Source organism: Mauremys reevesii, linkage group 4 (genome assembly GCF_016161935.1).
Source record: "Mauremys reevesii isolate NIE-2019 linkage group 4, ASM1616193v1, whole genome shotgun sequence".
Lineage (NCBI taxonomy): Eukaryota > Metazoa > Chordata > Testudines > Geoemydidae > Mauremys > Mauremys reevesii.
In genome coordinates this window covers 21820825-21845158 of record NC_052626.1, presented here as the reverse complement: position 1 = coordinate 21845158, position 24334 = coordinate 21820825, and the positions used below count along the sequence as shown (strand labels likewise).

At 40.6% G+C, this 24334-nt stretch overlaps 2 protein-coding genes across 15 annotated transcripts in view; one reads left to right on the top strand and one right to left on the bottom strand.

Moving 5' to 3' along the window:
- Window positions 1–3245: 3245 nt before the first annotated feature.
- On the bottom strand, window positions 3246–12178 carry LOC120405351 (cyclin dependent kinase 2 interacting protein). Of its 6 annotated transcripts, none has more exons than XM_039538922.1 (5): window positions 12115–12178; window positions 10093–10264; window positions 9152–9278; window positions 5861–5990; window positions 3246–3560 (listed from the first exon to the last, which is right to left on the bottom strand). In XM_039538922.1, exons 1-5 carry the CDS (start codon window positions 12161–12163, stop codon window positions 3358–3360), a joined length of 681 nt encoding a protein of 226 aa, XP_039394856.1. In that variant the 5' UTR covers window positions 12164–12178; the 3' UTR covers window positions 3246–3357. The 6 variants fall into 6 exon arrangements, with proteins under 6 accessions (XP_039394856.1, XP_039394858.1, XP_039394857.1 ...); XM_039538924.1 differs by lacking the exon at window positions 12115–12178 and adding an exon at window positions 11657–11754 and having other exon boundaries at window positions 10093–10261; XM_039538923.1 differs by lacking the exon at window positions 12115–12178 and adding an exon at window positions 11657–11678.
- The window catches only part of TECPR2 (tectonin beta-propeller repeat containing 2), a 67828-nt gene continuing 54819 nt past the window's right edge, over window positions 11326–24334 (top strand). For 5 of the 9 annotated variants that reach the window (XM_039538919.1, XM_039538916.1, XM_039538915.1 and 2 more), the window contains exons 1-5: window positions 11724–11874; window positions 17987–18269; window positions 18400–18528; window positions 20238–20369; window positions 24087–24244. In XM_039538919.1, the coding sequence (XP_039394853.1) occupies window positions 18015–18269; window positions 18400–18528; window positions 20238–20369; window positions 24087–24244 (674 nt within the window). In that variant the 5' untranslated portion in view covers window positions 11724–11874; window positions 17987–18014. Of the gene's footprint in view, window positions 11455–11713; window positions 11875–12029; window positions 12139–12940; window positions 12996–17986; window positions 18270–18399; window positions 18529–20237; window positions 20370–24086; window positions 24245–24334 lie in introns of those variants that run through there. The other 4 variants (XM_039538912.1, XM_039538917.1, XM_039538913.1 and 1 more) reach the window with 4 other exon arrangements.

Sequence of the window (24334 nt, the reverse complement as noted above, 5' to 3'; positions counted from 1 at the left end):
GGCTAAAGCTGTATCCCATCTTATTGTGATCTCTATCTTGATTGAAGTGTTCTGAAGAACTTGCCTCTTGTATAACATCATTCAGATTGTTGGATTAGCCTGAAGTTTTGGGCTCTGTTTTGGATGCCCAAATGCCCACCATGGCAAACAATGGCCACTTCATGGCCAGAAAATTAGATTGGCCATAGCCTATGAGATGTAAGCTGGACACTAATTATGTATTTATGACTTCGTTTGATTCTTGCAAGTTGTTAAGACTGAAACATACCTCAAAGAAGCCCCAATTACTTCAGAATGCAGTATCCTATTAACCTGGGTCACCATGAAAACTTTTCCCCATGCTGTGCTCTGCACTGACTCCCCACTGAAAAGTATCTAGTTTGAGGACTTTGAGTGTCAAGACTTCATGTGGTTAGGACTGCTACGTGAGAAAGCACCTTTTCCACTGCAATGGTGACCTTGCATGATGGCTGCATTCCATCAGAACAAACTCTTAACCAACAGGCAGTCTCGGGAACGTAGAAGACAATTTTCACTGGTGCTGGACCTAAATTCTGGAATTTTCTGCTGCAAGAAATAAGAGTGATCTACAGATCTTACCATGTGCAGAACTAAATGCAAAACTCATTTATTCAATTGCAGACCTAAAAGTTGCAGTTCTCTAACAAAAAAACTTCAGAAACAGACTCCAACAAGAAACTGCAGAACTGGAATTAATTTGCAAATTGGACACCATTTTATTCATGCCTAATTTAGACTGGGAGTGGATGGGTCACTACACAAAATAAAAACTATTTCCCCATGCTAATTTTTCCCCTACTGTTACTCACACCTTCTTGCCAACTGTTTGAAATGGGCCATCCTGATTATCACTACAAAAGTTTTTTTTCCTCCTGCTGATAATAGCCCATCTTAATTGCTTAGTCTTGTTAGAGTTGGTATAGCAACACCCATTTTTTTCATGTTCTGTGTGTGTATATATCTTCCTACTGTATTTTCCACTGCATGCATCCGATGAAGTGGGTTTTAGCCCACGAAAGCTTATGCCCAAATAAATGTTAGTCTCTAAGGTGCCACACAAGTACTCCTCATTCTTTTTGCTGATACAGACTAACACAGCTACCACTCTGAAACCTGTTTCCATGAATACAGTACATCCACTCTCATAATTTTAGTAAGTTGTATCTAGAATCATAGGACTGGAAGGTACCTTGAGAGGTCATCTAGACCAGTCCCCTGCACTCATGGCAGGACTAAGTATTATCTAGACCATCCCTGACAGGTGTTTGTCTAACCTGCTCTTAAAAATCTCTAATGACAGATTCCACAACCTCCGTAGGCAATTTATTCCAGTGCTTAACCATCCTGACAGGAAGTTTTTCCTAATGTCCAACTTAAACCACCCTTGCTGCAATTAAGCCCATTGCTTCTTGTCCTATCCTCAGAAGTTAAGAGCAACAATTTTTCTGCCTCCTCCTTGTAACAGCCTTTTATGTACTTGAAAACTGTTATGACCCCTCTGTCTTCTCTTTTCAAGACTAAACAAACCTCATAGCTTTATTTTTTTGATCTTCCCTCATAAGTCATGTTTTCTAGACCTTTAAACATTTTTGTTGCTCTTCTCTAGACTTTCTCCAATTTGTCCTCATCTTTCCTGAAATGTGGTGCCCAGAACTGGACACAATACTCCAGTTGAGGCCTAATCAGCGTGGTGTAGAGCGGAAGAATTACTTCTCATGTTTTGCTTACAACACTCCTGCTAATACATCCCAGATTTTTTTTATTTTTTTGCAACACTGTTACTCTATTGACATATTTAACTGGTATCTAAGCTGTATTCATTACTTATTGCTGATTTTCTTTATCTACTGCTCTAGAATTTCTTTTAATGATTAGAACTTCAGTGAGAGTATAGTAGCTTACAAGCCTGTCAGGTGCAATCCTTCCTCTGTTCAAAGGAGACAGTCTGCCCAAATAGTATGAGGAGAAAATTTAACACCCATTTTTTTTCTACAAGTACATTGTAAACATCCATGAGAACTTGAAATGTCCCATAACACTTCTCACTGTATTTATTGCTAGGAAGTAGTGATACTATGAAATCTGTAGTGACAGTTTGAAGCAGCTTTAAGTGAGAAAAGTATACACAATTTCTAATATAGCAATATCTGTTAACACAAAGGGTTTTCTGATTACTTATTTAATGGGGTTAATCAAAATGCTGGTGTAAAGTTTAGTCATGTATAATCTCAAAGTTTTAAAATGTTTTTAGTGCTTTTGAAAGGGGCTGGTTTGACAGCTGGAGAGCATAACGGCTTCCACAGCAGGCTCATCCATGTCCTGGAGGGACCACTTAGTGAAGCGGTAAATATTTCCATGATCATTCAATTGTTGGCATGTCAGAGAAGACAGGCTCCTCTTTCAACTGTTTGTTTTGGGCTAACAGTCATCTTATTGCAACTGGCAGAAGCAGATCTAAGGGTGCTTATAAATAGCTCTACCATTTTTGTAATAGTTTCATAACTTGTAGTTTTTCAACATAGGAAAGTCATATTGTAAGAACAGAGAGGGGCATTTGATTGTTTGGGGGAAGCGAGAATAAGCTGGATATAGTGATGGGAAGCGAGAATAAGCTGGATATAGTGATACTTCTAGATTTGTATATATTCACTGTAACAAAAGCTATTTCATTAAGGGACTGACTGCTGCTATTTAAATCAATGGCAGAACTCTCATGCCACAGTGGTACAGTTTCAGATCTTAGTAATTGCCTATGCCACCCTGAAACTTCAGAAAATCTGTGTGGTATGTACACAAGGAAAAAACAGAACATGTTTTGTCTTTGATTTTGTGTAGTGTGACAGTTCAAAACAGAAGTAGAAAGACATTCAGTGGGTGTCAAGTTTGGTGTCAGGAATGATGGTCCAGGGGTGAGGGCTCTAACCTAGGGCTTCATGATCCAGATTCAGTTCCCTGTTCCACTGCAGTCTTCTGTGTGACCTTAGACCCAGATCCTCAAAGGTATTTAGGTACCTAGTGCCCATTGATTTCAACTGAATTCAAATAAATACCTTTGAGGATTTGGCCCTTAGCCTCTCTCTACTTTGGTTCCCCATGTGTAATTTGAAGATAATAGCACATCTAAAACTGTGAGGTGTTCAGATACTACCGCGAAGGAGGTAATGTAAGTATCTTAGATAATTGCTTTATATCAACCAAGAGAAGTGACAAATGAAACAAATACAAACAGAGGAAAAACACATTTTAATAACCTTATAAAAATACAACATATAATTAACCTTGCAGGTTGTTGCTGCTTCAGTGTCACATGAGTATCTTTAGAAGTAGTCTTAAATGCTACACTTGTCTATGTCCTGTTTCCAGCAACATGCTTTCTAGCAGTAGTTTGCTGCTGCTCTCAATATAGGGCTGGTACAACCAAGACGATAAATAAACCATCATAAGATCCTGGTCAGCTGTATGAGCAATCTCTTGCACAATCGTTTGTTTAAGTCTTATTTCCTTCTTGTACATTTCAGTGAGCTTGAAAGAAACCTCATCTGAAATGGATTGAACAATTACACACACCATTTCTAATCATATATAAGCAGCTCTGAAAAAGTAATAAATCAGTACTTGTGCTATACTAATCATTTTTTTTTTAAATAGCTATTACAGTATACAAACTTTTATAACTACCCCCTCTTCTTTAGGTAAGACAGCCATCCTGATCTTTACAGTAGTTAACACCACTCCTCATTGCAATATGAAATGCCAAATTTATTGCTCATGTATTGGATATATTTCTACCACACAGATGCTTTTTCAGTATAAAATCCCCCTTTATTTCTACATCAACGGTAGTATCTTAGAACCAGCTATAAAAATGGTACTATTTTAAGCCATTTCTTTAAAGGGACATGTTGGTTTAAAAATGTAAAGGTTTTATAATACTTTGAATAAAAACTGCATAAATTTTCTGGATACCTTGATATTTTGGGGCAACTAAACCATAATCTGCATACTATATTAACCCAAATAGTGCAAGTGCTTGAGTACCAGGAAGTAATGCTGATCTGTTTAGTTAGTTAAACTATTTGTGAGTGAAGAATAAATGGTGAAAATACTTTGAAACTGAAATGTTTGTCTAATGTGCGGGAGTTACTAGTAATGCTGGTAAGGATATTTTTTTAAAACGTATCTGGCTATTGTCACTTGAATTGCTGGACCCAGTAAGTGAACAAAATATTTGACAATAAGGGCTCAAGCCTGCAATTCCCATGGAATTCAGCCAGAATTGTAGGTAAAATTATTACAACCACATTTCTTTGGACTTTTTCAATAACCGAGGGTCCAGCAAATCCCCTTTCTCCTGCCAGTCTTCTCGTCAGCAGAAACCAAGACACGAGAATCCCACTATTCTAGGGCAGTGAACTGAGGAGCAGGGGACACATTGCACAAAAGAACTACTTCCAATTAATCAGAGAAACAAATCTGTTGCCATCCAGTTCCTGAGATCCAAGAGTTGTAAAACTGCAGTAATGCTGTTTGTCAGACAGACGCACTTGAAGCCTGCTAGGTTTTTTTAGATTGTTAAATAACTAGAAGGGCAGAGAAGGCCTCACCTACACTCTGTTACGAAGTGAATGCTGGAAGGATCTGCATTCCCTATTTTTGGTGGTAGAGAGTGATGAGCCTTCTTCCTCAGTCTGGTCATTCTCTGGATCAGAGCCCTTTTAAAACTCTTCTGTGTCTTACAATTAACTGAGGTGGAACTCCCATCTCCCACCTAAGAATAAACCCAATTCTACAAATTGGACTGTAGAATAGGACTCTCAATGCTTCCAGACCACAGATATTTTTGCTCTTTGTAGGGAGTAGCTATTGCAGCTTTGACACTTCTAGCAGCAGCAGCTTGTTTTAACTGGATCTGTCTGTATGTCTTAACACTGTAATTATAATGTGTGAGTTGCTTTGCAATTTACATGAGCTGTCAGCGGCAATAACCTGTCAGTGGTTCACAAACTTATTTGGCAGACTTCATGCCCCATTGCCACCCTTACTTCTGCCTCCCTTACCAAGGGATTGACAGCTGGAGCCGCTGCCATCTCCAGGTGAGAGATTTTTGGGGTGGGGCGGGGGAGAGAGAGGAAGAGCCGGAGCCTGAGCTGCCTCCCAGTGAGGGCGGGGGAAGAGGAGGGGAGAAGGAGAGCCCTGGCGGTGGGGCTCTGTCTAGCCCCTTTATCCCCTCCTCCCAGGTGTGCACAGCCCTTCCGCAGGAGCCCCAGCTGCCTGGGGCTAACAGCCAGGGCTCTTAAAAAAAAAAAACATCTCACAGCTCACATCTCCCTTGACGGATTCCCACACCACCCTATGGAGGTGCGCCCCATAGTTTGAGAACCACTGCTTTAAGTTAGTTACTGCAGTAACTCGGGTTCTCAAACTGGGGGTGGGACCCCTCAGGGGGTCACGAGGTTATTACATGGGGGGTCACGAGTGTCAGCCTCCACCCCAAACCCCACCTTGCCTCCAGCATTTATAATGGTGTTAAATATATAAAAATGTGGTTTTAGTTTATAAGGGGGGAACACACTCAAAGGCTTGCTATGTGAAAGGGGTCACCAGTACAAAAGTTTGAGAACCAGTGCAGTAACTTCTCTATTGCTTACGCTGTTAGAAAGATGGACTCTCTCATTACATAAGGCAAAGTTACAATCTTATCTAGATAAAAGTTAACAGGGCATATTTTTTAGTTCTTCTAAATTACTATTTCAATTTCAAATGACATCCAATGTCCTTTAAAATGCTCCTCATTGTGAAATACTAATGGATAACTATAAGTAAACAATATTCTACTTACAGAAGTACGTAGTGGGCCATGTGTGAAAGAGTGGTGTCCTGCAATCTCCATTTTCATAATGATATGTTTCTAAGTCACAAATTCCTTTAGTAGTTGAACACAGTTTTTCCATTTTCAGTTGTATTTTTGCCTGAAAATGATTAGAGTTTCAAGTTAATAAACATTTGGGACATTTTATGCTACTAAGATCTTACAAATATTAACTATTAATGAAGTTCAAAAATACTTTATGTGACTACCTCAACCAGATTCATGAAATTTCTAATTCACTTTTATGGCTGCAAAAAATAGCTATTAGTGGGACTAATATAGAGATTTCATGTGAGAAACACTTGGTGTTTCAAACATTGCACGTACAGTTTATTTACTTCTATTTTGATCATTTCCCTAGCTTCAGTCCTTTTTTTTAAATCCTAAATCCAAGTTTACCACCCAGAAAGTTAGTAAAGCTCTGTCTCAATATTCTTGTTTTTCTTCCTTTATAATGATTTGGTACTGGTGAAAGGGGCTGGGACTGAGGGTGAAAGTTGCTCTTTCCTACAGAACAGGTACCGCACAGGCACTGAAAGTGCAAGCTTCCCTACCAACGTCCCTCAGCCTTAACCTGGTAGAATCACCTCTAGGTATGGAAAAATAGTTCAGTCTCTATGCAATTTCAGTCTTTTACTCCCTCCGAAGACTGCCAATAATTAGGATAGTAAGTGCTAACTGCAGCGTGGGCACTTTTCCATAATAGTAATCTTGAAGGATTAGAAAGGTAGAAGGGAATTAACAATTGTGCATTATCTAAGGTAACACCTGATGGTTCTAACCGATAGGTCTCAAAATCTAACCGTAAATAGAGAATTATCATCCAGTAGGTCTGTTTCTAGTGGGGTCCTGCAGGGATAGGTACTTAATCCTATGCTAGTTAACATTTTTATCAATGACCTGGAAAAAAACATAAAATCATCACTGATAAAGTTTGCAGATGACACAAAAATTGGAGATGGGGTACATAATGAAGAGGACAGGTTACTGATTCAGAGCAATCTGGATTGGTTGGTAAACTGGGCATAAGCACACTATGCCTTTTAATACGGTTAAATGTATATACATCTAGGAACAAAGAATGTAGGCCATACTTATAGGATGGGGGAAGAGTGACTGAAAAATATTTGGTGGTTGTAGAGGATAATCAGCTGAACATGAGCTCCCAGTGTGACACTGTGGCCAAAAGAGCTAATGTGATCCTGGGATGCATAAACAGGGGAATCTCAAATAGGAGTAGAGAGGTTATTTTATCTCTGTATTTAGCACTGCTGTGACCGCTGCTGGAATACCGTGTCCTGTTCTGATGAACATAATTCAAGATGGATGTTGATAAATTGGAGAGGGTTCAGAGAAGAGCTACAAGAATGATTAGAGGATTAGAAAACATGCCTTATAGTGACTGAACTCCTTGAGTCGATCTGTTTATCTTAAAGAGATGGTTAAAGGGTGACTTGATTATAGTCTAAGTGTCTACACAGGAAATAAATATTTAACAAGGGCTCTTCAATCTAACAGAGAAAGGTATAACATGATCCAATGGCTGGAAGCTGAAGCTAGACAACTTCACACTGGAAATAAGGTGTAAAATTGTAATGGTGAGAGTAATTAACCACTGGAACAATTTACCAAGGGTCTGGTGGATTTTCCATCACTGACAATTTTTAAATCAAGATTGTATGTCTTGCTAAAAGATATGCTCTAGGAATTATTTTGGGGATGTTCTATGGCCAGTGTTATACAGGAGGTAGATGAGCACAATGGTTCCATCTGGCTTTGAAATCTATGAAACCATTAATAAAATAATTGAGGCTGGTAGCAGCATTTTACAGTAAAGAATTTAGGAGCATCATGGTCATGCTGTAAACTCCTGAATATATGGTACATATGATTACAAACAGTGGAAAATAATGTATGTATATATGCATTGTCTAATCCAACACAAGATGCTTGGACTTTAACTGCTCAACAGGAATGACAACTTATATCAGTGCATTTAATGGGCTAAGTCATGACAGTAACTCAAACTAAGAAACAGAAGCATTACTCTTACTTTCTCCAGAGAACCAAACTTGATGAGGAATCTGGAATATTTTCCTGCTTATACCAATCATTGGAATTTTTTCCAGTTTGCACAGAACTGCTCAATTTAACATCAAACCAATATCATTTTAATAGGCATTTTTCTTTATAGCTAAGGGATATTAGAGATATTCTAATAAAGAAATAAAATTCAGGGTAAGTTAACAATGAGGTGCATGAAATTATTTCTGCAAAGTGAATAGGTTGTACACTTTTTCTTTTGATTTGTATTACTTTTTCTCTTTTTAATTTAGGTTACTATACCATTCTGAAGGTATGAACTACTATTACAGTAGGAACGTCACTTATCTTCACTTGTATTGGCTATTTCCAAAATTATTGGGGTGACAATTCTTAATAGTGTGTCCACTCATTAAGTAGGTTAGATAACAAATGTTCACTCTGTTCCCTAAAGAGATGGGAGCTGTAACACAGAACTGCATTTAGGAAAACTGGAAACTGAATTATGTCCAATCAAACAAAATATAGTTCTTAGGTTGTGTTTACACTGCTATCGGAGGTGTGACTACAACATGTGGACACATGCTAGGTAGCTAAAGTTAGCATGGGTGAGTAATAATGGGAGTGAAGCTGTAGCTGCATGGGATTGCTGGTCATGTATGTACACAGGGTCCCAGGTGGGCTTGTACAGCCTGTGCCGCTGTGCTTAACTGCTATTGTTACTCGAACTAGATTAAAGTTAGCTTGGGTACGCCTATACGTGCTGCAATCACACCTCTAATTGCTGCATAGACATATGCTTATTGATACCACATCATATTAGGTCTGAACTGTTCTATCCTCTTTCTAACTTGATGCTTGTTTTGTTTTGAACACGTTTAGGATGAGAAAGAATAGACAATAGGTACAATATTGGCATTGTATTATTTTGCAGATTTTTTTTTAAAATCATACTATGAAAAGGGGAAATAGAGGGGGAGCCAGGAGAGGGATGTAAAATCAACTTTTAAATTTTCAAGTCAATCTAATAAACATAGTACGTAGTACTTGTAATCATGCATATCCAAAGTTAGAGTCATTCTCTGAATGAAAGCCTTATGAAAGTTTATTTTCAGTAAACGTTTAAAATGATTTAGTTAGTGGACAAAAGCACTTGCCAACAATGGCTTCATCAGGTTAGGGAGTATACAGTTTGAAAGATAAACAAATGAACATTACCATGTTTTCCAAGGTCCCAAGCAATTCTGCACAGAACATCTCAAGTTCTTCATTATAGCTTGGAGACAGCTTTCCACAGTCAGACGCAATGTTGTCACATTCTATCTCCAGCTTGTTATCTTTAAATCTAAACAAAAGCATATATTAGTGTAAATACTTGTGCACACCTTTACTCACAGACTGTAGGAATTTAAAGTCTATGCTATCCTCTACACAACTAACAAAAGGCTTGAGCCTACAAGCCCTTTCTCACATGAACAGTACAAAGGAATTGCTGTACAGGATTAGATGAATGGTTTAGCTAGTTCAGTGTTCAGCTATGGCTAGTACCAAATGGTTCAGAGGAAAGTACAAGAACCCTACATTAGGCAATTAAGGAATAGCCTGTCCACCAGGAAAAGGAAAGTTTCTTCCTAATTCCCATTAGTTACAGGTTGTCTCATGTCCTGAAGCAGAAATTATGTCCCTTCCAAAGTTAGTGGCTTTTTAAAATCTTTAGTATTGTAACTCAGGATGTTTTTGTTATTCATGTAAATAGCCAATCCCTTTTTTAATCCTGCAAAGCTCTTGACCAAAGTGATATCTTGTAACCTGAGTTGTGTGTCAGAGAAAACTCACCCAAGAAAGGGTTTGTAGGATCAAATCCTAATTTTGTAATTTAGCATTTTAAATATTGAATATTTGTTTATTATTTGTATGTATAAAAACATTTTGCTGCAAATACAGCCCTTATGAGGTTATCCAATTTTTACCTTAAACAGCCTTACCTGAATTTGAATCTTTTGATTTTATACAATCACAAAATGCTACTGGTATAGAATATCAAACCTGTCCACTCTGTTGTTTTCTTGTAAAGCTGCCCAGTCAGGAAAACAAACTAGTTTCACGGTAAAAGTGACCTCTACATTGTCATTATTTGTAAGATCTGTTAACATACTCACTGTGTGCCAATTTTCAAGTTTACAATTTTGTTTGCAGTAGTAAATCCATTATTATTCAGGGTCTCCCATTTCATCATTAAATTATGCCAGTCTGCTGCGTTATCTTTAATTTTTCTTGCACTGACAGATAAGACAGGTCGTTTTGGAGCAACAGCAGCAGGACTCTTTGCTGCTTAAAAAAAAAAGAGAAAATGCAAACCCTTACAAATCTACAATAGCAAATCAATGCACTGTTTAAGTTGTCATTATAGTTGTATGTGGCTGCATGCAGTATATTCCTCAATGTTCTGTTCCTGAATGTTGACTCAGTAAAATGTAGTTTACGTGCATCCTACTAACTTTAATCATAAATCAAGTTTCTAGCCTGTCAGCCTTTCACCATCAGTGTAAAATAACCACATTCTTAGGGTACTGAAAAAAATAAACTGCATACTGAGGTATTCCATTAGAACACCTAACTAATGCTGTAAAACCACTAATAAGCAATCCTATAATATTTTCCAATACAAGTAATGGCTGCATTTTCTGAAGTCAAATTTTAATGTAGCACTTCTTGGCTAGTCACTAACTCTGTTAGGACCGAGTCCTTTTCACCTTGTGGTCTCTATCATTAATATTTCAGCAGGTTTGCCCAGGGCAGGAAGTGTGAAATCCTGGCACTACTGCAGGCAATAGGAGTTTTGCCATTGACTTCAATAGGGCCAAAATGTCACCTTAGATTTTTACAGGATTTTAATGACAATGCAAGGCTTTAATCTTGCAAAAATGTATGTACATGATTAATTTTACACAGGTGAGCCTCAATGGAACATTGATTCAGTGGGACTACTCATCTATGTAGTTACGCATATCTGCAATCATTGCAGATTCAAATGACAACCTAACTTCTGTCCTCAACTTTACTGTTCATCACATCAACAGTTTCTGGATAATACAAAGCAAGCTAAGATTTCAGAGGAAGTGCCGCTAGGAATAATACTGTTATTTATAAACATACACGGAGTGTGACTGTACATACAAGTGATGCTAATTCTCTACACAGCTAAATTACTTCTCACCTGAGGATCTCAAAGTGCTTCACGAACATTAAACTAACAACCCTGGCACTTTACTAACACTCATTAATGCTAATTTGTTAAAACACAATATTAACAGGCAAGGAAGTGAAGGGCGGTAAGTAAGAAACATTTGTGAAGACTCCGGGGTTTCCGTGTGGTTAGACACCTGGCCACCCGCTGACCGTTACGCACGGGAGGGGTCCCGTCGCCCTGGCTTCACGGTGCTGCGCAGGCTGACGGTCCCGCGGGATCGAGGCCCCACAGCCGCAGCCCGCGTTGGTCGATTTCCTTCGCGTTTGGAAATGTAACGATAATAACGGAATATAACTAACGAAATGCGCGCGCAGCCCGGCTCACGTGCCCTCGGAGGGAAAACGGGGGGGGCGCCAGAACGGGGTCTACCATGAAGGCAGCGCCCCTGTGCGACCAGGGCAACCCCCCTCCGCGCGCACGCGGCTGGAGACAGACACCCCCCTCCCCCCATGCGCCCCGCGCGCCTTGCTCACCCGCCATGCCCCGAGCCCCGCCGTGATAGGCCCCCTGGCCGGGCCACGCTCCGCCTTCCCCCGGAAGTGCGCTCACGTCCGGTTCCCCCCCACGCCGGCGCAGCAGCCGTCGCTCAGCCGCGCCCGGCCCAGCGGCTGTCTTCCCTCGCCCGGGGCCTCGGCGGGGCAGCCCCCGCCCGCCCGCCCGCGAGACATGAGGGGCCCGGCCCCTTGCTGAGGTGAGTTAGGCAGCTGCCGCTCTGGGCTCCTCCTCACGCCTCCGCCCTTTTTCTCCATCAACCCTTCCCCCACCCGCCCCTTTTCCTCTGCCCCGCGTCTCCCCTGCCCCCTGCTGCTCTGTGGCTGGGGCTCCAGCAGAGGCTGAAATAGGGAAACTGCCCCCCCCCCCAGTTCCCCCTTCTGCTGTTGGAAACCGGTGGGGATCGTTCGCCCCTCGGCGAGGCTGTGGGTACTTGCACCCGCTTTAAACTCCGCTTCCCTCGGTGAGCAACGGGGCTGGAGGTGCATGGTAGCCCCGCTTCATTTCATCCTTCGGCAGCCCCGTGAAGCAGCTGCTGCTGAGCTCTGCTGTTTGCTGCCTGTTGAATTCTCCCCATGGGGAATCTGTTGCGCATGACCAGTACCGGTGTTTTGTTCTTGATTCGGTTAATCTGGCCAACTAGCCTGTAAACACTGTAAAACCTGGGGTGGCGTTAGAAGGATGTAGGCAGCCTAGTTGTAACAGTGATATTAGAGAGACAAGCTGGGGAAGGTAATACCAACATAAGTTGGTCCAGTAAAGATATTACCTCGCCTACCTGGCTCTCTAATTACAAAAATGTGCAGCTTCACGCTCCCCATCCCAGTTTTTATTTCTTCAGAGGGTGGAGTGGGAATTTTATTTTTTTTAACTTGAGAATTAAATAACAAAGAAAATGAAACAAACGTTCTAACCAAATTTCTCTGTGGTGTCTCTTAAAACAGTTTGCAGGATGTGGGGATGGAGGCAGGACAGAGAATGTCAGGCTATTTAATAATAGTTTAAAATGTGCTGACTTGTGCTTATTTTTATGAATAAGAAATTTAGTTAGTTAATAAAGTCTCGTAACATGGTTGCAACATCAGCACAATAAGGTTGATGCTGCAGTTGAAGCCACAAATTCGGAAGTTATTTTAAGCTAAACTGCAAATAAACTTTGTGTGCCCACTTTCATAAGTGTAGTTCCCAGTTCTTAGGTCACATGAATGCTTTTGAGTAACATTTGTTACTTTCCTTAGTGCCTCTGCAAACAGATTGTGGGGGAAAACTATTGCAATTTGACATGGGCTAGAGGATTGGAGTGGACAATATGAGCTATAGGTAATTTAACATTTTAACTATGGAAGCTTAGTTTTTGTTCAGTTGCTGTCATATATGCAACACAATAACATTGCAATGTTTTTAAAGTTGCTAGTGTTTTGGTAAACACCTTAGAAATGAATAATCATGAAAAAATAATATTGCAAACTAATGCCATGATCCTGCAACCTCTTATGCATGTGCTTACCTTTAATTCATCATTCATCATTCATGCCCGTCACCCCAACCGGGCATGAGTAATTCCACTGAGTTCAGTAAGACTGCTGACATAAGAAAAGTTAAGCATTCTGTAAGTTTCTGTAGAATTGGAACCTAAATACACTGTGGAAGTGTCCGAAGGTGGGGGCTGTTAATCATACTTGTGATTTGTTTGACTCCTTCAAATACTCTCAGTATCAGTCTTGCAAAGTAGATTTGTTTTTCTGATAACTGTTAGTTTTAACCGTCTTGGGTTGAGGTAGGAATTCATGTAAAGGACTAAGGATGAGACTTCTAATCTGATATCGTCCTCTGTAAATTAGGCCACTACTATCCTCCAGCTCAAAAACAAATAAACATACACCATTAAAACATACAAAACCCCACCCCTGGTAGTCATGTATCCCGAAATTCTTCTAGTCCTGGCTTTGCCATTTACTTGTTGTATGGTCCAGAACAATTAATTTAGGCACTGCTCATGCTAACTGTTCCAAGCAGGTGTACCTTTGTGTCCATGCAGATGGTCCAGGGGTCTTCCCAGGTGGGACAGCTTGCAGGATCAAGGCCACTTTCAGATTCTCCATCTATAAAGTGAGGGGGAAATAATAATCAAATACCCTCACAAGGGTATTGTAAGATGATAAACTAAACCTCACAAGGACAAACACTGCAGCTGTACTTTTTATAAACACTTCTTAAATTATAAAATGAACTATGACTTGTGTTGGAGAAAGTCAAAATGAATTCTCAGAAGTTCTGTTGTAAGACATAGTGCCTGATCCAATCCTCACTTTCAAGAATAGTTTCACTGGAGTCAGTGGGAGAACTCATATGAGCAGTTTGTCACAAAGGCCCAATAATCTCTGATAAAGTGTTGTTTAATATTTGAATGTATGAGAGAGTCTCTGGAGACTTTTATAGTGTTTTAAAGTAAGATAATTTTTTTTTCATATTACATCACTGGGTGCGTATGGCCCTATTCAAACTATAACAATGTGCAAGGCGAAATCCTGACTCCATTGATGTCAGTGGTAAAATGCCATTGTCTTAAGTGGGGCCTGAGTTTCACTCACAGTTCTTATCTCAAGGAGACTTTGATTAAGGTAGATGGGTAAACTAGTAAAAATCCCATGGTAGGATGGGAATACAGCAGTTGGAGGGGGAAGAGATGTTGCTTTATAGGTTGTGTGACAGGTTTGGTCACAGAGACCTCCTTGGGACTGTCACCTGATGTGCTGAAACTATCTCTGAGCTCGTTTTCCCTGTCAGCTTGGGACTCCAGAACCCTGCCTTGTTGAGCCAGACATGCTAGTCTGCTGCAACACAGACCCAGGTCTGAACCATGCCCCCAAAGCTACAGGCTTTAACTGAAAACCACTCAGCAGGTCACCTATCTCCAGTACCCAGACACCCAGCTCCCAATGGGATCCAAACCCCAAATAAATGTGTTTTACTCTGTATAAAGCTTTTACAGGGTAAACTCTTAAATTGTCCACTCTCTATAATACTGATAGAGAGAGATGCACAGCTGTTTGCTCCCCAGGTATTAATCACTTACTCTGGGTTTAATAATAAACAAAAGTGATTTTATTAAGTATAAAAAGTAGGATTTAAGTGATTTCAAGAAATAACAGACAGAACAAAGTGAGTTACCACGCAAAATAAAACAAAACACGCAAGTCTAAGCCTAATACATTAAGAAACTAAATACAGGTAAATCTCACTCTGAATGTTCCAATAAGTTTCTTTCACAGACTAGACTCCTTCTTAGTCTGGGACCAATCCTTTCCCCTGGTACAGTTCTTGTTAGTTCCAGCCCACGTGATAACTAGGAGATTCTCATGACTGCAGCCCCCTTTGTTCTGTTCCACCCCCTTTTTATAGCTTTGGCACAAGGCGGGAATCCTTTCTTTCTCTGGGTTCACACCCTTCCTTCTAAATGGAAAGGCACTAGGTTTAAGATGGATTCCAGTATCATGTGACATGTTCACATGGCCTCCATGTCCACAAGAAGGCTTGCAGGTAAATAAACCGTCTACAACCAATTGTCATAGTAAATGGGAGCCATCAAGATTCTAAGCCGGGGTCTGCAATCTTTCAGAAATGGTGTGCCGAGTCTTCATTTATTCACTCTAATTTAAGGTTTCGAGTGCCGGTAATACATTTTAACGTTTTTAGAAAGTCTCTTTCTCTAAGTCTATAATATATAACTAAACTATTGTTGTATGTAAAGTAAATAAGGTTTTTAAAATGTTTAAGAAACTTCATTTAAAATTAAATTAAAATGCAGAGCCCCCCCGGACCAGTGGCCAGGACGTCCGGGCAGTGTGAGTGCCACTGAAAATCAGCTCGTGTGCCGCAGGTTGCCTACCCTGTTCTAAGCCACCATTAATGGCCCCCACTTCACATAATTACAATAGGACCTCAGAGTAATACTTCATATTTCTAGTTTCAGATACAAGAATGATACATACATACAAATAGGATGAACACACTCAATAGATTATAAATTTTGTAAAGATACCTTACAAAAGATCTTTTGCATGAAGCATAATCCAGTTACATTATATTCACACTCATTAGCATATTTCCATAAAACATATGGAGTGCAACATCACAGGTTGCATAAACTGTTTTCCCACATCTTGTTTCTTTTAATAGATTTTTGTTTTTAATCATATTTTAAATAATAGTTGGCCTTGAGCTATAAGGGTGAAATGGAGAATTAGCGGTGGAAATCAAGCCAAAAAAGTGAATTTTGTAAGAGTAAGTGTTTCAGGGTCCAAAGATAGCACACTGAATTCTGTTGGGAAAATAACAACAAAATAAATTGAGACATCAAACTCATTCGTAGTAATGGAGATGTTAAAATGGTGATGGGTATTTTTTAAAAAAATCAGTTTATATAGCACTGTAATGTGCATGGTGCTTCCCAACAGTGTGCCAAACAAATAACTTTTCTTTTCCTCAGAAAACATACAATCCAGGCACAATTGGATACAAACTGTACATGTGCATGGTCACTATAGCTAGAATGTTTCACACAATAGTTGAGGTTTTAGACATTTTGAGCATTTTTTAAAAAAAATTCTTTAAGCTTCAGAGTTGTGTTTTTGGAATCATATAGCAGCCTTTCTTCTCCCCAGAAATAAAGAATTCCTAGGCTAAAAAGCTGCAAATATTTTTGGCTGGATCAAAAAACTGTCTTATTAATCAAAATACCCTCTGGTATAATGAGGTTTGAAACTGGAAGACTTTTGTTCTTTCCTGTCTTTCAAAGTCATCCATGAGGAGACTAGCTGCTGCAACTAATAATAATAAAAAGACTTCTATCAAGGCTGTGATCCTGTAAGCGGAGTGGCTTCAGTTTTTAATTGCATCATTTAATATCTTGGCATACCACATGAATGAGGAGACTGTTTCAGAAAGCAACTGAGACAGTTAGTAAGAGGCACCAGCCGACCAAGCACATGCTTGGGGCGGCACCTTGGGGCGGGGTGGCGCGGCGCTCCGTTTTTTTTTCTTCTTGGTTCGTCGGGGCAGCGCTGAAGGGTTTTTTTTGTTTTGTTTCGGCGGCGTGCTGCTCGGGAGGGGCAGGGGCTTGGGGCGGCGCGCTGCTCGGGGCGGGGCTTGGGCGCGCGCTGCTCGGGGCGGGGCTTGGGCGCGCGCTGCTCGGGGGGGCGGCGCGCGCTGCTCGGGGCGGGGCCACGCGCGCCGCTTGGGGGTGAGGTTTTCAGCCGTGCTGGGGAGGGGGTTCGGTGGCATGATGCTCACGGGGGGGGGCGGTATGGCGGGGCGGCGCTCTTCTTTTTTGCTTGAGGCGGCAAAAAAGTTAGAGCTGGCCCTGAAGTTAGTACAGTAAGATCATCATACACTCAAACTCCAAGGGAAGCAAACTATGGCTTTCCTTTCCTTTATTCCTGAGAAGATACCACATTCTCTCCTAAACATTCTATAAACTTCTTGTTTCAGCATGAAATTGGCAAATTAACCATAACAGGAAACTCTTGTGTACACTTTTTTTTTAACTGCTTTCCCTGTCACTTATTTAAATGAAATAACTAAACAAATCTCTGGATGTGCCTGTCAAATTGGGAGTCTCCTCAGTTTTTCGATTGCCCCTATTGTTCCCACAAATTATCTTGCTAATATATGTTCTTGTATTTACTTGCTAAATATGAAGACAATGTAAATATATACCTAATATAATTGTAGTCCTGTGGTGGGATTAAGGAATTGGATATAGATGCCTTTTAGTATAAAAGTCAAAGGACATAAGCTTGCAGTGTCCTATGTTGTTCTTATAATTCAGGGAAGCTGAGAACTCTGTGCTTTTAGGATTGAGCCCAGTGTTTTATAGGAGTCTTTCTCCTGCATGTACTTGCATGTTTTGTTTTGTGCCATGCAGTGAGCACTCAGTTCTTTTAATCTTATGCTAATCTGATTTTACTCTTTCAGTAACCAAATAGGAATGAATTGTACCAGTCAGTTGATGCTTTTCCCTCTCTTTTGAGAGTGGAATGCTGCATTTGGGCTCAGTCTGGGCAGATCTGTGCTGGTCAAGATTGGAGAGAAAATTGCTTATCAACTGTTGGGTAATTACAATGCACACCATTTGGTGCTGATGGTAATATTGGCTCAGTTTGAACGGAAATGTTCAGTTTCTTGCTGTAGAATGATTTGTTCTACTAAGTGACTTTTTTAATTGGTTGCTGTTTGTACCAAACTACAGCTATTGTATTAGCTCATTTGGAAAGAATACATTTTAACTAAAGGTGTTTGTTGTTTTTCAGGTTTCCTTAGTGTGAAGTAAATGTGTTTATGCCAGCCTGTAAACTGCTGAAACTAGCCCTTACCATGGCATCTGCAGCTCTGCCAGTTACGTTTAAGGAGTTTTGCCCCCTGTACTATCTCCTCAATGCCATTCCTACGAAGGTCCAAAAGGGATTTCGCTCCATTGTGGTGTACCTCACAGCACTTGATACCAGTGGGGACTACATTGCTGTGGGTAGTAGCATTGGAATGCTCTATCTGTACTGCAGACATTTAAACCAGATGAAAAAATACAATTTTGAGGTAAAAATTAACTTTTTGTGCCTGGCTTTAACATCAGAAGTTTTTCAATACTTCTTTAGCTATTGGCGGCAAATTAGCGGTTACAGGAAACGTCTTTAATTTTGCAATTTTGTTTTTCTTGTTTCAACAGGGGAAGACTGAATCTATTACTGCTGTAAAGTTGTTGAGCTGCTTTGATGATCTTGTTGCTGTTGGTACAGTTTCAGGCCGGGTTGCAATTTTTCAACTTGTCTCTTTGTTACCTGGAAGAAACAAACAAGTAAATGTTAAATTTGGTTACAACTTCTTTGATGTTAAATATGATCTTCTTTGACTATATGTCAGTGTGGCTCTCATGGCATATGCGTATGCTCAGAGTCATTTGTCTTGCAGTGTCCATCAGGCCTGCTCATGCTATCTGTGCCGCCTCATGCTACCGTGTGAGGAAGTAAAGGGTGGGATGGTGGAAGCTCTTCCTCAGTTCCCTCTTATCACTGGTGGCAGTGAGATGTAATCTGGACTGTGTACAACGTCACCTGCTTTTGATTTCCAGAATTCTTCTCTGGTGAAGAAATGTCATGTTCATTTCGACTTTTCATTAATTTCTTCACTTGATTGTTTGTTTGTTTGTCCCTCACCCCCAAAGGGAAAAGAAGCAGTTAGGACAGATTAGGGGAGCAGAGTGAGGTGCTTCAGGCTAACTGCTAGTTGTGGTGGATTCAAAACCCAGTGGGTTCAAACCATTTCTTGCGATGGGCTAATACTCATCACAGATGAACATAGCAGATGCCTGTTCTGTTTTGGGGAAGCAGACATCCCCAAGAAATATGCTGTCTGCCACTTCTCATCCCACACCAGAAATCCCAAGATGTAAGACTCAAACTACCCCTCTTCGAGAAACCTATGAGGGTAGCTTCCGATCCAGGAGTAGACATTATCTTCGAGCATTCTGGCTCTTCAGTATTCTATTAACAAGGCCAGATCTTTCAGACTGTCCCCAAGTCTATTTGTGGCTATAGCTAGCTAGTATAAATGTCAGGTTGTTTTATCCCAAAGACTTAAATTGTGTTACCCATTTTGAATCTTGCTGTGCGGTCAGCTGACTGATGTGACCGTCACTGCAGGAGAGCCCAAGCAGCATCCTCAGCATGCTTTTGCAACATACCAATATCCAAAAGCTGCTATGTGGCACAACCTGTTTAGGTCTGTGTCAAGCATTGGGCACAGGATTTGGCTGCCAGATCAGACCCAAAGTTTAGCGGGGGCTGTACTTTACTCTCTGTTTGACTAATGCAGCTGATAAGAGGATACTGCTTGCCGGATCCACACTGACACACAAACCAAGAAAAATGGTTACTTACCCTACAGTAAGGTGTGGTTCTTCATGCTGATGTTAATGTAGATCCCACAATTCACCCTTCATCCCCGGTTTTGGAGTAATCCGTTAACAAAGTCTTCATTTTGCAAGGGAACTGAAAGAGAGTTGTGGCCGCTTCACTCTTTATGCCTGTGTGCATTTGTGATCCCACCAGACAGTATTAGAAAAAAGGTTTTGAGCTTTTGTGTGCACATCTACAGTGGGATTCTCAGTTACATCATCATCTTGAAGAAGCACAGTTACTGTAGGGCAAATAACCGTTCTTTCCTAATAAATTGTTGTTTAATGATTTTGCACATCTAAAATAGTGAGGATCAGGAAATCCATATATAATGAAATATCTTCTGAGTATGTGTTAATCATGTATTAATCTTATGAAAATATTAATTTTTCTTCAGTAGCACTCTTAAACAATGTGCTTTGTCAAAAACTCTTCCATGCAATGCTTGATGTATGATGAAATTAAATAAAATTGCCGATTAGGAATGAAGATAACCTTAATTTTGTCAATTCAGAGCTAATACTTAAAGCTGAGTCACTGAATATGCCCAGGGTCTGTTTTTCCCCCTCCCCATTACTCTTTCTTGTGTTCCCTTGGTGTCAATTTGCAGCTTCGGAGATTTGATGTGGCTGGTATCCACAAAAGCAGCATCACAGCCTTAGCTTGGAGTCCCAATGGAATGAAATTATTCTCTGGTGATGACAAAGGGAAAATTGTCTATTCTGCTCTGGATTTAGACCAGGTAAATATTTCGTTTGGAGATTAGAATTCTGGTTTTAAGATTTTCTGAAAGAATGTTAATTAAATATTTAGCAGATGGGTAAATCTTCAGTTCTTCGAAGTCAAGTTGTTTATATGTAAGGCAAGGGGAGCACTGTGGTTTCTTCATGACAACTAATGTAGACAGTGGTCGTCTCCTCCCATTTTTACCTACTTTTGCGTCTACTTCTCTCCCTCTCACCCAGTCATGCCCACCAACTATCTGTTTGAAGTGTACTGGATGCAGCTTCCTTTAGAGTCCAGCCAGTGCCCCTTTTTAATTCTCTGGTAAAGTTCCCATTCAGCAAGGCAAGGCACTTCCTTACCACAGTGATCCAGTGCGTCTCCAGAAGCACTTCATATCTCAGTAGCCCGGGGTGTACAATGAAAATGAAGCTGGTGTCCACTGGGTGGCTTTGCAGAATACTACCACTGAATTTAGTCTTCCTGAGGGACTGTATAAATAAAGTGTTACATAAGGTTTAGCTTGACCAATTACACTGAGGATAAAGGTATTAACTTGCATCTACTTGAGGGAGAAATGCTCTCCCAATCTAACCTCAGTTCTTTCTAGTCTGGACAGACACTAAGGCCTGGTCTACGCTACAGGGTTAGGTCAAATTTAGCTGTTAGGTCGATTTTAAAAATGAATGTGTCCACACAACCAACCCTGTTCTGTTGACCTAAAGGGCTCTTAAAATCGACTTCTGTGCTCCCTGCGAGGGGAGTAGCGTTAAAATCGACTTTCCTGGGTCAAACTTGGGGTACTGTGGATGCAAATCAACGGTATTGGCCTCCGGGAGCTATCTCAGAGTGCTCCATTGTGACTGCTCTGGTCAGCACTTTGAACTTCGATACACTAGCCAGGTACACAGGAAAAGCCCTGGGAACTTTTGAATTTCATTTCCTCTTTGGTCAGCGTGGCGAATTCAGTAGCACAGATGACCCTGCAGTCACCCCAGAACCATAGAGCGTAGAATGTTTCTGCGCTCCCCCTATCATCTCCGTCCCTGAGGTTATCGCAGATTAGAAGGCAAAAAAAATGTACTCATGTGCTGACACGATTTCCGAGCTCATGCAGTCCTCTCGCAATGATAGGGTACAGCTTAATGTATGGAGGCATTTAGTGGCAGAAGCTAGGAAAGAATTAAGTGAGCACGAAGAGTGGAGACAGGACGCGATGCTGAGGCTAATGGGGGAGCAAACAGACATGATCAAGCATCTGTTGGAGCTGCAGGAAAGCCAACAAGAGCACAGACCCCCCCGCTGCATCCACTGTATAACCGCCTACCCTCCTCCCCATGTTCCATAGCCTCCTCACCCAGACGCCCAAGAAAGTGAGGGAGGGAGGCTCCAGGCACGCAGCCACTCCATTGCAGAGGATGGCCCAAGCAACAGAAGGCTGTCATTCAAACAGTTTGATTTTTAGTGTGGCTACAATAAGCAATGTGGGCTTGTCCTTCCCTCCTCCCCCACCCCACCTGGGCTACCTTGTCTGTTATCTTCTCTCTTTTTTTTTTTTTTTAATTAATAAGAAAGAATGCATGGTTTCAAAACAATAGTTCTTTATTTTGAAGGGAGGAGGGTGGTTGGCTTACAGGGAATTAAAATCAACAAAGTGGGTGGGTTTGCATCAAGGAGAAACGCACACAACTGTTACACTGAAGCCTGGCCAATCATGAAACTGGTTTTCAAAGTCTCTCTGATGCGCAGCGCGCCTTGCTGTGCTCTTCTAATCTCGCTGGCGTCTGGCGCAAAACGATTGCCGTTGCTTTCATGGAGGGAGGGGCAACTGATGACATGTACCAAAACCACCTGCGACAATGTTTTTGCTCCATCAGGCATTGGGAGCTTAACCCAGAATTCCAATGGACGGCGGAGACTGCGGGAACTGTGGGATAGCTACCCACAGTGCACTGCACCGTAAGTCGATGCTAGCCATGGTAGCACTCTGCCAACTTAAAGCGCTTAGTGTGGGCATATGCAATCAACTGTATAAAATCGATTTCTAAAAATTGACTTCTATAAAATCGACCTAATTTCATAGTGTAGACATACCCTCCAGGATTTAATGCTACTAATTGGATCAGCGTCTCATTCTCTTGTGAACTCCATCAGTTGGATGGGGGAATGTGTAGTGGAGTTCCCATTGATCTCAGACAAATGTGATAGCTAGTATGCCAGTAGAAACTGAACTTTATAGTATGGAGTTGTCTATACTTATAATTCACACAGACCAGTGGGATATCCGAGTTTGAAATTCATTCGAATGAATTTCAAGGGACAATTTTTGAAAGCTCTGAATATTATTTAATCTGTTAGTACTAGGGCTGTCAAGCAATTAAAAAAAATTAATCACGTGATTAAAAAGATAATGCTGCCCGCTTATTGTTTACAATGTCACTTGAAAGTGAGAACAGGCATTCGCATCGCACTGTTGTAGCCAGTGTCGCAAGATACTTACATGCCAGATGTGATAAAGATTCATATGTCTCCATCTTCAACCACCATTCCAGAGGACATGCATCCATGCTGATGATGAGTTTTGCTCGATAACGGTCCAAAGCAGTGCGGACAGACTCACATTCATTTTCATTATCTGAGTCAGATGCCACCAGCAGAAGGTTGATGTCCTATTTTGGTGGTTCGGATCCTGTAGTTTCTGTATCGGAATGTTGCTCTTTTAAGACTTTTAAAAGCGTGCTGTACACCTCATACCTCTCAGATTTTGGAAGGCACTTCAGATTCTTAAACCTTGGGTTGAATGCTGTAGCTTCATTTAGAAATCTCACGTTGGTACCTTCTTTGTGTTTTTGTCAAACCTGCAGTGAAAATGTTCTTAAAATGAACAACGTGCCGGGTCGTCATCCAAGACTGCTATAACATGAAATATATGGCAGAATGCAGGTAAAACAGAGCAGGAGACATACGATTCTCCCCCAAGGAGTTCAGTCACAAATTTAATTAATGCATTATTTTTTTAATGTGCGCCATCCACATGGAAGCATGTCCCCTGGAATGGTGACCAAAGCATGAAGGGGGCATATGAATGTTTAGCATAGCTGGCATTGCAAGGTATTTACATGCCAGCTACAAAAGTGCCATGGAAATGCCTGTTCTCACTTTCTGGTGACATTGTAAATAAGAAGAGGGCAGCATTCTCTTCTGTAAATGTAAACAAACTTGTTTGTCTTTGGCTGAACAGGAAGTAGGACTGAGTGGACTTGTAGGCTGTGAAGTTTTACATTGTGTGGGGTTTTTTTAGTGCAGTTATGTAACCAAAAAAATCTACATTTGTAATTTGCACTTTCATGATAAAGACTGCACTACAATACTCGTATGAGGTGAATTGGAAAATTCTATTTCTTTTGTTTATCATTTTTACAGTGCAAATATTTGTAATAACTAATATACACTTTGATTTCAGTTACAACACAGAATACAATTTATATGAAAATGTAGAAAAACATCCAAAATACTTAATAAATTTCAATTGGTATTCTATTGTTTAACAGCACAATTAAAACTGCGATTAATCGCGATTAATTTTTTGAGTTAATCACGTGAGTTAACTGCGATTAATCGACAGCCCTAGTTAGTACTTAAAGCAACCAGTACACTTTCTAATTTAAAAAAAAAATTACTACCAGATATTTTAATTTGCCAAGGGCTTGACTTTTAATTTCATGTGTCTTTATAGGGTATTTGCAACTCCAGTCTGGTATTGGAAGAGCCATCTTCAGTTGTACAATTGGATTATAACCAGAAAGTGCTGCTGGTCTCTACTTTACAGAGAACACTACTTTTTTACACAGAAGAAAAATCTGTCAAGCAAGTTGGAACACAGCCCAGAAAAAAGTAACTCTCAAATCTTAATGCAGGCACATCTGTTAATTCTAGCTTTTCAGAATAGTCTGTAGAGACCCAGTGATCTGAGCGGTGAAATTA

Bases quoted from the DNA above. Each gene is read 5' to 3' on its own strand.
- LOC120405351 (XM_039538921.1), bottom strand. From the start codon at position 11,555: ATGGTAGACCCCGTTCTGGCGCCCCCCCCGTTTTCCCTCCGAGGGCAC. The intron at 9,279-10,092 runs GTGAGTATGTTA...GCTTTTGTTTAG, and splicing joins AACTTGAAAATTGGCACACA to ATTTAAAGATAACAAGCTGG. The intron at 3,561-5,860 runs GTAAGTAGAATA...AATCCATTTCAG, and splicing joins ATGGCCCACTACGTACTTCT to ATGAGGTTTCTTTCAAGCTC.